We start from the raw sequence: 15,481 nt of genomic DNA on the forward strand, positions 1-15,481 counted from the left end.
TATCAACATGGCCGAGAGGCCTGTACAGAATTTTTAAAAGACTCTTGCTGGCAATTTCGTTTTATTGTTTGCATCCTGCTTATATAAATGTTTAAACATATCTATAGGGCTTGATTGAAGAGCAAAGAAGCAATATATACATGCCTGGAAATCGTTTTGAAGAAGAACAAACCAATACGACAATACGGCGCGGCGGAACAAAGTTGTTTCCTCTTCTTGTTTTCTGCTGAATTCTCACGCCTCTAAGCTACTGTTTTCTGGTGTATTTCGAAGGTAATGGTGTGGAGGTGCTAGACAATGGAGATGGTTGTTATAGGAGGTGTTAAATGGGTCTTGAATTGCATTTAGTTAGGAGTTACAAGTGAAAGCTTTGAATGGAAATTTGAAATGCTTCATTCTCTGGTTGGCCGATTCTTTCCTCCCTTTTTCTGCATGATTTCGTTATTTGCTAGCTTGATTGGTTAAGGAAGAATCAAGGTGTATTATTGTATTTGAATTCACTAATAATTAATGGGTTAAAGGTGAGGAATTGTATTCAACTTCAAGGCTATTTAAGGGTGGCTTGAATGGGATTTACTAAGCATTTGAATTTGCTTAAGAAGTTGATTAAATTTCTTCTAATATTGCATGGTATAATGTTGATTAAGTCTTGTATTTTAAATTCTTAGTGTTTTAACTAACCATTTTATGTTTTAGTGAATTAACAAATTAAATTAGAATGAAATCTTGCATGGCCTTTACAGTTGGTCAAGATATGAGACAAGATAATTATTTATTTAGAAAATTTTCAATAATTCTGCAAAATTACGAATACGAAATACGGGCCTTTACAGTTGGTCATGGGCCACTAGGCTGAACCAACAAAGGCCTCGGCTCATATCCACGCACCACTACTGGTCATGGGTCGTTAGGATGGTCCAGCATGGGCCTCGGCCTATGCCCATGCACCGCCACTCACAGAATATCCCACTCCTGAAAAGTGGGTATGGGCCGAGACCTTTGTTGGTTCAGCCTAATGGCCCATGACCGTTACAAAAAAAAGGCGCCTTTTATTGTAATGCACATGGGCTGTTCCCGATTGGGCTTAAGTCCCCTCACGGTTATCCCATTACCCATTACTCATAGAACTTCTCCAACCCAGGCATTGGAGTTTTTACCTCCCCTGGATTAGAACCCAAGACCTCCTTGACTTATATAGATCTTGGCAACAATCTTGGTACCAGTTGATCTAGTATTAGTTTAAAATTTGTTGTTTCATAAAAGAAAATAAACAATAGATTTTCTGAATGGGAAACTTACTTAATTTGATTTTATATGATACCTATTTGATTGTTTTACCTAAAATAATTGTAAAAAATAGATATAGTCTCCTTAATTTTGAGAGCATGTTTCTTCTGAGACGGTCTCACGAATCTTTATTTGTGAGACGAGTCAATCCTACCGATATTCACAATAAAAATTAATACTCTTAGCATAAAAAGTAATGATTTTTCATGGATGACCCAAATAAGATATCTGTCTTACAAAATACGACCCGTGAGACTGTCTCACACAAGTTTTTGCGTAATTTTGAATGTTGTTTAGCTAGGATTTAGTCATTCATCTCCTATACATGATTGAATTCACGATATCATAATTATAAAACTATAATATAAAATCCAAGAATACAAAATTGATTTGGATATACGAGATTCATTAAATTTTTATAGAACCTACACAGCCAATGTGAAATCGCAACATTAGATGTAGTAACGAAGAGATGAAAAACTCTTATGCAATCGTCTCATGAACCAACTCTCACAACTCAGAAAACGAAGTAAACAAATTCTTGAAATTTCTTATTTATTTTTAGTTTATATGATATAATAATATGGAAAGGAAATGAAAGAAATGAATGGCACAAGCTTTGCCACCTCTTTCACAGCAAATTAATGCAACCCATGTTCAACCTTCTGTAATATTAATGGGTTTTAATATAGAAATGAGTAGTTCCAATTTTTGCTCAAAAAGAGAGGCAATAAATATATATGCAGCTAGGTGGTCCATGTCTACACCCAAAAACATAAAATTCCATATTTTTTTCCCTATACAACATGATTGGCGATTATATATATGACCACGTTGGTGGTTGATTACACCTCATGGAATTAAATAAATGTTTTTTTTAAGTTTATTTTAAGTTGGTTCGAAGTGATTTATTTAAAAGAATTTCACTACGATAAATTGATATTCATGAAAAAAAAAGAAAAATGTATGACGAATGAACTCATTTTAACATCGATTGTCATCACTTAATTTTTTAGGATCATCTAGAATATATACATATGAAATTTACAAAAAATTGGTCTCCTGTAAGACGGTCTCACGAATCTTTATATGTGAGACGGATCAACCATATCGATATTCACAATAAAAAATAATAGTCTTAGCATAAAAAGTAATATTTTTTCATTTATGACCCAAATAAGATATTCGTATCACAAAATACAATATGTGAGACTGTCTCATATACTTTTATGAAAAAATATAATTTTTATTTTTAAATATAGATCAGATCAATATATCTTACGACTATAAATTCATAAGACATACTCTATAAAATTTCAGTCGCAGAAAGTTGTTCTGAATACTTCTACTTGATATAAACTTGTATGTCCTTGTATGGGATACCATGTCGAGTTAGATCCGGTAGAATACCGTCAGATTAAAAGATAAATATAATAGTTTTGCATTTGATGTAAATCCAAGCGCGTTAAAGTTAAAATTTAGATAATATTTTAGCCTCCCATTTATTATTCACAAAAACTTCTGTTATACGTTTTCACAGATCAATTTTATAAGATAGATATTCTATTTGGGTCACCCATAAAAAATATTAATTTTTATTATAAATATGAACATGTTAAACCGTCTCATGAATAAAGATCCGCAAAACGTGTTTTTTTTTCGTGTTATTGACCCTACGATAGTCCCAAAATGGAGGAGTCCGAGACGGCATTCCGCGGCATGTTGTCTTAATTCTCGATCACAATAAAACATCTACCCCTTAAGAATTATAGAACTAAATTGGTCTAAAAAAGTAGTTTGCTAAGTCGACCTCTTAAAGCACTATTTATTTGATCAAAGTCGATACACAAATATTCTTTAAATTTTTAAACATAGATAAAGTAGAGGTCGAAGAATAAAAAACGTTTGGTATGTCCGATTTTAGCGCTTGGTCTATTTCTATAAAAAGTGTGTTTCATGTGAGACCGTCTCACGGATCTTAATCTGTGAGACGGGTCAACCCTACGGATATTCACAATAAAAAATAATATTTTAACATAAAAGGCAATATTTTTTCATGGATTACCCAAATAAGTGATCCATCTCACATATAATACCCATGAGACCGTCTCACACAAGTTTTTGTCTTCTCTATATTATTTTAGAAAACAAATTCAAATATTAGTGTTTTATTCTAAAAATGTAGATTTAAAAATTATTAGCTCCCCGTACGTCACGTCTCAAATCTAAACCCGCTCAAACAAGACGACACTACAAGCTCTTATAATAATTACTTCGTATCCATCATTCCTTTATAAAAAAACGATTAACTCAAGTTATTATAAAATTCAATTATATCTCTTTGTAAACTTCATTTTAAATTTTCAATTTTTAGACAATGTATTTCATAGTATATTTCCCAATATATTATTATTATTAATTTAAATTTAATTTATCTTCTATATTATATTGTTATACTATGTTTTTTTAAAAGTCAACCAAATATCAAATTTTTGTATATTTATCTCTACTTAGCCATGTTTTTCTAGGCTTTTCTTAAACATAATATTTTTTAGTTTTTTAAAAGCTTTAAAATATATGATCCAAATATCAATTGGATATGTGTGCTAAAATTCAATTACAACATTAAATTTCTTCAACTCGTAGCTTGTATATATTTATTTCACGCACTTGATTTATCGTACGTTAAAAAGAGACGTTTTTTAGGTACAAACAAAGCAAAGGAATCAACAGATTATTAATTGCAAATCACACCCTGGCAGTGGTTGGGTGAGTTACTTCAGTCAGGGGCTCTTCACTTCCCTTCCCTTCCCTTCCCTTCTCCCGCACTTCATCTTTTGTCCTCTGTTTTCCAGCTCAAACCAAGACTTGCTTCACTGCAGCTTGACTTTGATCTGTGGATTCCCACTTGTGGTGTGCATACTTGGCTACAACGTGGTTACCAATGCTGCTGCATTCTCAAGATTTGAGCCATGTAAAAATTCGTTCTTTATCACGCTGTGTTCAGTAACTTCAGCGTCGAGATTGGAGGAAAAAGCTCTGATTTTTCAGTCTTAAACTCACCATTTCTAGTTAACCCCCTCTTAAAATCAAGAAATTAGCCGAGAAATTTCCGGGCTTCTCGGAATGCTGCTGCTTCGAGGTAATCTTTGGAGACACTTTACCTTATGCTCTCTCTCGTTTATGTGTGGTCTCTGTACTTTTTATTCTATTTGGAGTAGATGAAGTGGGAAAATTTGAGTTTAATTGTAGATCTGAGTGTGCTGAGTTAAACCAGTTGCAGAAAATATGTGTGGTCATTTATGAACTGCATTTGTTGCCATTGAAGACAATCTGAAATTGGTTTTTTGACGATTTTTATGCCAATTTTTCATAGTGTTTGAAGCTTAGGAATCTTGGTTATACGGTTGAAACAATCAACTTTTTTGGGGGTTCTTTTTTTCTCCTTCTCAACTGCCCAAAGGCACATTTTTACTCTAGGATTCGCATGTTGTATAGGATTCCTTTTCATGCTTCCCCACCCCCCCCCCCCCACCACCCCCTCTCTTTTAAGTAGTAATTGGGAAGAGAATTTCTCGATAGATTCCACCTGAAGAACGAAAATAACCCTTCTCTGTGTTTTGTTTCATCAGATGATGAGCCTTGAACCTATGAGATGGTTGGTAGCTAGGGAAGTATAAAGAAGTTTTATTTAGAGTCGGAATGTGCGGTATTTAATCTAAATAGTTACAACTAATGAGGCTAAGATATCTTTTCTTATATAAATTACTTGCTAAGAATTTGTGTTATTTTGAGTGTGCCCCGCCAAACCCAACCCCCAATGTTTCTCTACCATAAACTTTTAATCCCCTTTCTTGTAAAATATTAAATTAGATTTCTCTGCTTAGCTACCACGGTTTGGGAAAAGGCGGCATTATTTTGCCTTTCCACTCCAAAATGCGTTTTTACTTTTAATTTTGTTTTCATTTCATTTGTTCCATAATTTTCTGAAAGAAAGGATGACTAGGGTAATCTATAGCTTGATTATCGATTTCCTAGTGCTTTTTTTTTTTTGCTATATCCAAATTCATTTTATGTATAAGCTAACTTGGGTTGTGGATCCTTTCACTACAAATGTGTTTTAATTTGACCTGATTTTATGGTTCTGTACTCATGAACGGGCAGTATACATGTCATGGTGTGGTGAAATTCTTGCCTTGTTAAAAGAACTTGTTTTCTTCTTCCCTTGTAATCTGCTTTTACCTAGAGTCTTAGTTTTTTTTGTTCAATTATTTCAAATGAAGATTGTTTTAATCGTATTTTTTTATCTCTCTAAGGATAAACTAATGCCAATTTATTTATTATCTCTCTTTCTCGCTTTCAGAAAAGCCACATCGTATCCTCCTGAAACTCTGGACGGCCCGTGTATTGCTTTCTTTGCTTTTCATAACTATCCAGTTTCTGCCTCTGGCTCTTGGTGACTTGAAAGCGGATGGACAAGCCCTCTTGGCGTTTGCCACTGCCATACCACACGGCAGGAAGCTCAACTGGAATCTTACTTCTCCGGTGTGCACGTCTTGGACTGGAATAAATTGTGCTAAAGATGGTAAAACCGTGATCAGTGTTCGCCTTCCTGGTATTGGTCTTACTGGTCCAATTCCCAGCAACACTCTCGGAAAGCTGGAATCTTTAGGGGTTCTCAGCCTTCGATCAAATCTCCTCAGTGGAAATTTGCCTTCAGACATTCTTTCTCTACCTTCTCTTCGCTATCTCTTCCTCCAAAATAACAGATTTTCAGGTGAAATCCCTACATTGCTTCCCCCTCGACTAAATGTGTTGGACCTTTCATTTAATTCATTTACGGGCAGCATTCCCATAACCATTCAGAATTTGACTGAACTTACAGCATTGAATCTTCAGAACAACTCTCTTTCTGGACCTTGTCCCGATCTGGGCCTACTACCTCTCAAACGTTTTAACCTAAGCTACAACCATCTCACTGGCACCATTCCATCTTCTTTACAGAAGTTTCCAAATTCATCATTCATCGGAAACTCTTTATGCGGCCCACCTTTAAGTCCTTGTTTTCCCGTTCTTCCACCGTCTCCTTCCCCAAGTCCTTTTCTACCACCCACCGGAGGTCCTCAAAAGCAAAGCTCCAAGAAAAAACTTGCTTTAGGAGCTATAATAGCCATTGCAGCGGGAGGTGCTGTACTTCTATTTCTTCTTGCTCTAGTTTTATTTTTGTGCTGCTATAAGAAAAAGAAGAATGAGGGTGGTGCTGTGCCAAAAGTTAAATCTTCTAGTGCTGGGAGGGGTGACAAGCCAAGAGAAGAGTTTGGAAGTGGGGTGCAAGAACCCGAGAAAAACAAGTTAGTTTTCTTTGAAGGTTGTTCTTACAACTTTGATCTCGAGGATTTGTTGAGGGCTTCGGCAGAAGTGCTTGGCAAGGGTAGTTTTGGAACGGCATACAAGGCAGTTTTGGAGGAGTCGACTACTGTGGTTGTGAAAAGGTTAAAAGAGGTCATTGTTGGGAAGAAGGATTTTGAACAGCAAATGGAAATAAGCGGCAGAGTTGGACAACATCCAAATATTGTGCCTTTACGTGCATATTATTACTCCAAAGACGAAAAGCTTCTGGTCTATGATTACTTTTCAAATGGCAGTTTGGCGACTCTTTTGCACGGTACTGACTCACTCTATAGAAGTTTTTTGAACGATAAAATCTACCTGAGTTGTTGATTCTGGACAAATTGTACTCACTGAATGAAGCAAATATTGAATATTTAAAGGTCTTCCAAGATCATATGGATACCTAGATAAACCTCATGATGCTGTAAATCCATGATATGTTTTTATCTTGGATCGCTTTTTTCCCAGCATCCGATAGTCTAAAAACAAGCTTCCGCTGATGGAAACTTTATCTATTAATATTTATACTACTTGTTTGACATTTATTTCTCACTGTCGACTTAGCAGGAAACAAGACCGCGGGACGAACTTCACTAGACTGGGATTCAAGAGTCAAGATATCTCTTGGGGCAGCAAGAGGCATCGCTCATTTGCATTCAATAGGAGGAACAAAATTTGCTCATGGAAACATAAAGTCCTCAAACGTCCTCCTGAATCAAGATCTGGATGGATGCGTCTCAGATTTCGGCTTAGCCCCTCTAATGAACTATCCCCCCACATCATCTCGTCTTGCAGGATACCGTGCTCCAGAGGTAATCGAGACGCGGAAGCACTCTCACAAATCTGACGTTTATAGTTTCGGGGTCATATTACTAGAGATGCTTACTGGGAAACAACCGATTCAATCCCCAAGCCGTGAAGACACTGTTGATCTCCCAAGATGGGTACAATCTGTTGTTCGAGAGGAATGGACAGCTGAGGTTTTTGATGTTGAGCTAATGAGATTCCAAAACATTGAAGAAGAGATGGTGCAAATGTTGCAACTCGCCATGGCCTGTGTTTCAAAGGTGCCCGAAATGCGACCTAATATGAATGAAGTAGTTAGAATGATTGAAGAGGTTCGACTCTCTGACTCGGAGAATCGGCCTTCTTCTGACGAGAATAACTCCAGGACTTGAATATGCAGACGCTGTATTTTTTAGAAATGAACAGTCACTCATTCTAAATTCTGAATTTTCTCATCTGTTTGTGTTGTGAAAAATCTTCTGATTCTAAAACGCCATTTGATATTTACATGTAGAGTATTTATTCTGGTTTGTTTATCGTCACCATTGTATATCGATTCAGAAGCTTCTTAACAATTCAGTGGTTATGAAATCTCCTTCACCTTAACTGTTCTTATTCTAATCCTCTCATCAAAATTTATTGAATTCTGATCACCGATTCTGTGGGCCTCTTATTATCTGAATGGCATTTTCAGAACTAAAGATTGTTTCGCACAATTTAAGGGCTGCCCCAGGTTATTGTCTGCAACAATTGTACGGTCCTCCCGAGTTTGCGAGTCCATGAAACATATCCCATTGAATCATATGACATCAGACTCACATTGCCCCCTGAGATATTAACGTGTTGAGACCCGTTTTCTTGGCATGGCGGCAGGCCAAGTTTCAAACAATGGCCCAAAACCGCTGCAGAGGAACCTTAGCCGCCGAGTCTCCTTCAACGAAGCAACCCTGGCAAGATCCCAAGAGCACCCAAAACCACCCTCGGAACCTGAGTTCATAGACACAGAAGCTCAGGTCACCGGTCGCCCCGGATGCAGCGCGTGCTGCAACTCGTGCTGTGCCTGGACCTCGCTAATCCTTGCACTGCTGCTGGTCCTGGCTATACTCGTAGGAGGCGTATATTTCGCCTTCCTCCAATCCAACCTACCCGAAGTCCGCCTACATCGCCTCGATGTCTATTATCTCGGGGTCAACAACACGGATACGGACACTTTTCTGACCTCAGATTTCGAAGTACGTCTAAATTTTACAAACGACAACTCGAAGATCAAGCTATCTTACAGCCAAATGACCACCTCTTTGTCGGTGGAAGGAGTCGACCTTGGGACGGTGAAAATCCCCGCGATAATTCAAGAACCAAGCTCATCGGTAGACGTGAAGGCGAGGACGTGGATGAGGAAAACTTCCACAGAAGAGACGGTGGCAGAGGATTTGCGGGATAATTCATTGAAACACTTGATGGTTATTGATGTAGTGCTCAAGGGACACATTGATTTCTTGGTGAATGGGAACAAGATGAATGGTTTCCCATTTAAGGTTTCTTGCCGGAGCATTGATCAGTCGGAGATTGACAATGGACATGCCCCTAAATGCGCTGTCCAAATGACTCCTCTATAAGGTAAAACATACATACATGCATGCATGCATGCTGCTCCTTAACTATTTTCAATCATTTCTTTGGAAAACCAAATTTAAATTCTTTTTACATATAGGATAGGGCCTGAATTCTTGTTCTTTTTTTTGGGTCCAAAATGTTATCTTTTGAACTTTACGGTCTAGACTTAAAGGATTGGGTTTCGTGATTTGAAGTTTTAGGATTGATGAAATTGGATTTGCATGTCCAAATAAGTTTTTGGGGATCCAATTCCATTATAGGTTCATCTCCTATTCTATTGTTTTATTTTTTCTTTAATTTGTTGGAAATTTTTGGGATTCATGATGCACATATTATAATATTTAATGATCAAATATTGCAGATACTTAATATAAATTATACAGAAAAGTGTATTGCCATCGTGCAATTGAAGATATTTCACATGTATTTTTCAATGGGTTGCTATACATATACGATTGTATGAGTTTTTTGTACAATAAAATGTTCCGAGCTTGGTTTATTTCGAACATAATATCGACTTCAGCTCATGGAATATTTCGGATTTATCTCGTAATTAAACTTGTTTCAAAATCAACCAATATATACGAAAAAAATTCTCAAATTTTTTTAATGAACAATTCATTAAAGTTTGGTAAAAAAAATGTTATTATACAAGTATTCTGGGTATCCCAGTAGATAATAAAAGATAACAAATACAATAGGCATCTCCACTTATTTGTCATAACACATCAAACTTCATTTTCATCTGCGATGTTAAGCGAGAAAATTTCACGATGATGAATTTGCATATGAAGAAGAGTATGATCACAACCATAGATTGAGTTGATTTAGATAATGATTTAATATTTTAAAATTAAAATTTAATATTATTTTTTATTATTCATTTTCTCTTCACTTATATCGAAGAATAATTTAATATCTTAAAATAAAAATAAAATAAAAATATTTTAAATATATTAATATATAATATTACTATATAAATAGTCGTTCGTAGAACAACTCATATTCTATATATGTTTGGTTGATGTTTGCCTGTTATCATAAGTTGATGGGAATATAAATAACAAAACTAAAATATGTGTATATTTATATTTAATTTAAATTAATAAATAAATAAGAAAGTCAGATTTAGTACTGCGAATTTTAAAAACTCTTCACTTGGTACTTGCACGTCTGATCGACCGACAATTAACAATTAATAATTCTAAATGTCTTTTTTCAAATTTTAAAAAAAAACTATTTTTTTATTTATAAAATTTCAACACCTCCTCTGTGTATTCTTGCACTACATTTTAAGTAACGTAAAACTTGTTAAACATTTTATTAGTTTTTATGATTGTTTGGTTCCTGAGATATGATGACAAATAAAATATAATTAGTTTGTTCAACCTGAATTATTCAAGATATAGGACTTGTTATAGAAATCGTTCCGAATCGAGTTTTAGTAATTTATTTCAATTTTTATCAAATTTAATTATTTTTTTATCTGGAATAATGATCTGACATTGAACATGTAATCGTTACGACAACGTCACATAAACTCCAACCAAAATTTCAAAGAAGAGTAAGTATATCCTACAGTAATTAAAATTCTACAACGTATAAAATAATTATAAAAATTAAAATCACGATTTTCTCGATTTTATGACATATTAATTGTGGTAGCTAATTACAAGTGAAATCATTCTGACACGTACCACATTTCGCACCGTTGCCTTAAATCAACCGATCCACAAATTCAAAGTTAACCTGGTCAATAAATGTTCCAGTCAACACATATCGTGTCACCTTCACAATTATTTTTCGAAGAATTTGGAGTGTACACCAAGTTTTTTAACATTTTATTTGATTTATTTTTTTTTTTTAAATGGGATGTAATAATTTTTCTTCTTCTTTAATTTAGGTTAGACATTATAGCATGGGTATCAATTGTTTTCGAATAAAATTTGTTCTAAAAATATATATTTTACAAATAAGTAATTTGTTTTTATCGTAGACCATCAATTTTTTATTTTTTTTTGCTATCCAATTTAAAAATTGTACAATTATTACTTTATTTGGACTATTGTTTGAAAAAAACAAAGTTACACAAATTTATAGAAAAAAAGTTCAAACTAAAATTAAATAATGTTATATACCTTACTGTTAATTTTTTAAAAACTTTATTTCAAATAAATTTCAAATCACGCCAGGAAATTTATGTTTGGGTCGACCCCTTTTTATACTCTTCTATATTCACATAAAATAATTTTCAATATATTGTTTTGTCTTAATAAATATAAATAGATTTTGAAAATTCATCCTCCGAAAAAAAAAAAATTTCTAAATAGAAGTTTAAATTTAAAATATATTTTTGGTATGATTTAATCTCCCTCCCTATTATTTAGAAAAAAATGAGTCATCGATTCAAGTACAAGATATTACGACTCAATTGCAAAAACTTCGCTCTGCTAACTGAGCTATATCCCCCAGCCAAATGGAGCATACATAAAATAATCAGATTTTTCTGTTACAACTAGACAAATCTCGACTTGAACCAAAAACTTTACATATGAACTTATTGTCCAATCGATTGGAACGGGTTCATGTATTAGCAACTACCAAAGAGTAGCATAAACCTACGACTCTGCTTGGCGCCGCCATGTAATTATTTGCGCGACACTATCATTTTCGCTCCGCTCTCATTACCATACCTTTCTTTTCATAATCACAATCTTAGGATTCCATAATTGATAAACAATTAATTATTCACCACATATTATCATCAATTACAACTGGAGTCATGTATTCTTCCCTCCACTAGTGATGAGCAAGATTTCAGTTAAATCGAATTAATTGATCGAACCGAATCAATTCGGAAATTCGGTTCGATTATTTCGGAAATTCGATTTTCAAATTAAAAAAATCCGGTTATATCGGTTAATTCGGTTAGATTACGGTTTCCAGAATTTTTAAATCGGTTAACCGAATTAACAGATATATTAAATACTATTATTTAATAAATTTTTATTATTTATCAATTTTTATATATATTATAATTTTAATTTTGAAATCAATATAATATATATTAATTGTGTTCAAACAAAACTTATACATTTGTGATGTGTGTGATTTTATGTTTTTATGCATTTATGTAGATTGTAGTATTGAAGAAAAATTATATATAATTAAAGTTAAATCACATTTTTTCTAAAAAAACTAATCGGTTAATTCGGTGACCGATCGATTTAACCGATTTTAATTCGATTCGGTTTTCATCGGTTATGAAAAATAATTCGGTCAGTTCGGTTATGACAAAATATTTCGGTTCGGTTCGATTGTGACTAATTTGGTTCGGTTACCGAAAACTCACCCCTACTCCCCACTACTTCATCATTGCCCAAAATATCCCAAAAAAAAAATCTTTATACAATTTTAGATTGTACGTTTAAATTGTTTTTAGAGTTGACGACTCTTTCCTAGTCCGATTTATAATAAAGATTTTCTAAAGTAGTCCTACATGTTAAGAAATGACAGAAATACTCTACACTGACGATAATTCGATTATGGCATAAGGGTGATGTAACAATTCCATTGTTTTTGGGAATACGAGGCCTAACAGTATCAAATACATTAAGGCCGTTGGATCTTAGCTACGGATCCGGGATTGGTGAATATAGTTCAATCTTATTAAGGTCATGTGGACTCGGGGTAGTAATTAAATACAGAGACAAAGCTCGCACACACAGAGACAACTGGGTGGAGGGAATGATAGTGAGGATCCTGCATCCGTTCTTTCTACTCCTCCACACACTCTCTGTTTGTCTCGTCTTTGCCTACTTTCCCGCCAAAACAAAGGAAAAGGCGCGTTTTTATTACAGCTGCTGCTGCTTGAATCACACCCCACTTTTCCCTCTCTTTCTTGAAACCTGTGCGACCCTACACTCACGGCTCCTTCTTTCTATGTTGTGTAACCAGATAGATGCAGTATTGGTGCATGCCTACAAAGAACGGAGTTGGTTGCCTCATTTGCTTTAATGCTCTGTCTGTTTCTGTTCAAAGCTTTGAAGACTATTTGCTTCTTTTTGTGAACTACTCTGAGCTTCTTTCGACAGTTCAGTCTCCACCCCTTTTTCACTCCGAGTACTACTACTACTGCGAATTTTTTTTACTCAGATCATTTGGTCTGAAGATTAACGAGAAAAGAAATCCATCATGGCTTTGGTTCTTTCTTGATTTGGCTTTTGATTTTGAGCTTCAACTGTTTGTAGTAGAGCGGCTCCACTGCTTTTAGGGGTTTGTTTTTTATATTTATGCTTTAGTCTATTTGGTTACGATATCAATGGAAGTACAGAGAAGATTTAAGTTTACGGAACACGTCGTCTCTAGTTCCAAGCTCGTAAATAACCGGATTTCCGCCGCCGACGCAAAGAGAACCTGGAAAGTAGTTAGAATTGTTCTGACAGACGGAGACGCTACGGATTCCTCCGGCGATGAATCCGACTCCGCTGCGGGACTCTGCTTGCGGAGAGTTAAAAGGCACGTCAAAGAGATCAGCTTCCACACACCGTCCATGCAACATCAACCTGGACAAGATCAAGATCGTTGCAACAAGAAGAGGCGGTGGAGGCCGACTAGAAATGACGTCACCAGCCGGAAGAAGTTCCGCGGCGTTCGCCAGCGGCCGTGGGGGAGATGGGCTGCCGAGATCCGGGACGCGACTCTCGGAAAACGGGTCTGGCTTGGAACCTACGACACCCCGGAAGAAGCTGCTACCGTTTACGACAGCGCAGCCGTTAAACTGAAAGGCCCCGCCGCTGTAACCAACTTCCCTGTTACCTCCCCCGCCACAGACTCCTCAACTGAGAGTGAGGCAATTTCTTCCGAAAACGACGCCTATCTGTCTCCGACATCAGTTCTCCAGTTCGAGGAATTGCCGGCTTTCGATGGCCTATGCTACGGCGTCGAGGACTTGGGGTTCGACTTCGATTTGCCGTTAGGCCTCCCGGGTATAAGGATGTCGAGGGATCACCAGACCGACGAATTCGGCGAGTTTGACTTCGATAACTTCATCGACGACATCAGCTGATCTTGACGTGGCGCTGTATGATTGGCCATAAATGATGTCGGAAATTTCTTATTAAAAAATTCGCGGATCCGTCACTTGTATTATTAACGGGGAAGTCGGTGAAAAATCCTCAATCAAAATATTTTTTTGGGTTTACTCTCTACCTACAAAATTATGGTACTATGTCATTCAAAATGTGGTATACTTTATGTGGAAATGTGATACACTTAATGTAGAAATGTAGTACTAAAAAAGTACTCAAAGACTGAATACAAAAAAAACGACGACGGGATACTGAGAGTAAATTTCTCGTAAATGTATAACATACCGCAAAATTTTGAGAAGAGATTTTGTGTTTTATATTTCCAAGCTATTGGATAATTTAATCTAATGTATAAATACAAAAGCATGAGTAGTAAATATTAAAGAAGATGGTATTTCGTATCGCAATTTTATTTTGTATGAAATGGAAATATTTCGTTGATTTATAATTAGATCGAGATTTCATATTGGAGATCAAATTATATCAGTATCTTTTTGTCACAGCCGATTATTTCATTTTATTAATTATTAATTACTTAATAATTGTGTCACTAGCCAATTATCAATTCCTAATGAGAAGATGTACGAGGTTATTTAATCAAAAATACGAATCCATATGATAATAGAGTGTAAAAAATTAGTATAATATTGTTGGTTCAATCATTCCGGGGTGGCCCTGCTCATGTCTCTATACTCAGTGGCAGATTCAGGAATTTGACTCTATTCGAACTAGAATTTTAAACTATAGAATTTTTCAATATTTTAAACCGATCTAACCGGGTTAATATCGCATTAATCCAAAATTTACATATAAATTTTTTATAAAAAAAATTAGACCAACCCGGGCTAAAGCTAGAGTATCATTGACTGTGGATCCGCCCATGTCTACACTAGTCGACGGTGGGGAGAGTGAGTATTCGATGTTGCTCATTATCTTAATCAATCTATTTATAATCTACACTAGTAAAATATATAGTTTGAGCATTACATTTTTGTGAAAAATGTCTTCCATTATGTTTTGGATGCAGTCTAATTATAATATATTATACTTATGTATCTTTGTTTATCGTTGAGGTGATGTTGGTTATTTGATGTGATGAACATATCGAAATTATACATTTGATAAACAGACGTCACTCAGTGATAGTTATATAGATATTCACAATTAGAATACAATATAAATTTTCTTTCTTGAGAATATATGTTATTTCCTATGGATTTATATTGATTGACATTGATTTGATTTTAATGATATTGATGTTGAGTAATTTGTGACTTTTCGATTATTTTTCAAATGGATATATCTAATTATAA

General features: G+C 35.1%; 3 protein-coding genes across 3 annotated transcripts; all 3 read left to right on the top strand.

Moving 5' to 3' along the window:
- Nucleotides 1–4,032: 4,032 nt before the first annotated feature.
- LOC140835956 (probable inactive receptor kinase At5g58300) lies at nt 4,033–8,560 on the top strand. The gene is made up of 3 exons (XM_073201371.1): nt 4,033–4,429; nt 5,651–6,952; nt 7,246–8,560. The coding sequence occupies exons 1-3, from the start codon at nt 4,414–4,416 to the stop codon at nt 7,854–7,856; spliced, it is 1,929 nt and encodes a 642-aa protein (XP_073057472.1). The 5' UTR covers nt 4,033–4,413; the 3' UTR covers nt 7,857–8,560.
- On the top strand, nt 8,328–9,601 carry LOC140835966 (uncharacterized). The gene is made up of 2 exons (XM_073201380.1): nt 8,328–9,081; nt 9,440–9,601. The coding sequence occupies exon 1, from the start codon at nt 8,328–8,330 to the stop codon at nt 9,078–9,080; it is 753 nt and encodes a 250-aa protein (XP_073057481.1). The 3' UTR covers nt 9,081; nt 9,440–9,601.
- A 3,163-nt stretch (nt 9,602–12,764) lies between these two features.
- LOC140835977 (pathogenesis-related genes transcriptional activator PTI6-like) lies at nt 12,765–14,249 on the top strand. Its single transcript, XM_073201393.1, has one exon. It carries the CDS (start codon nt 13,400–13,402, stop codon nt 14,144–14,146), a length of 747 nt encoding a protein of 248 aa, XP_073057494.1. The 5' UTR covers nt 12,765–13,399; the 3' UTR covers nt 14,147–14,249.
- Nucleotides 14,250–15,481: the final 1,232 nt, after the last annotated feature.

The sequence above is a fragment of the Primulina eburnea genome, chromosome 1 (genome assembly GCF_022965805.1).
Source record: "Primulina eburnea isolate SZY01 chromosome 1, ASM2296580v1, whole genome shotgun sequence".
In the NCBI taxonomy this organism is placed as follows: domain Eukaryota; kingdom Viridiplantae; phylum Streptophyta; class Magnoliopsida; order Lamiales; family Gesneriaceae; genus Primulina; species Primulina eburnea.

Excerpts from the sequence above, each read along its gene's own strand:
- LOC140835956 (XM_073201371.1), top strand. Across the intron at positions 6,953-7,245 it reads TTTGGCGACTCTTTTGCACG|GAAACAAGACCGCGGGACGA; the intron begins GTACTGACTCAC and ends TCGACTTAGCAG.
- LOC140835966 (XM_073201380.1), top strand. The coding sequence starts at position 8,328 with ATGGCGGCAGGCCAAGTTTCAAACAATGGCCCAAAACCGCTGCAGAGG.
- LOC140835977 (XM_073201393.1), top strand. The coding sequence starts at position 13,400 with ATGGAAGTACAGAGAAGATTTAAGTTTACGGAACACGTCGTCTCTAGT.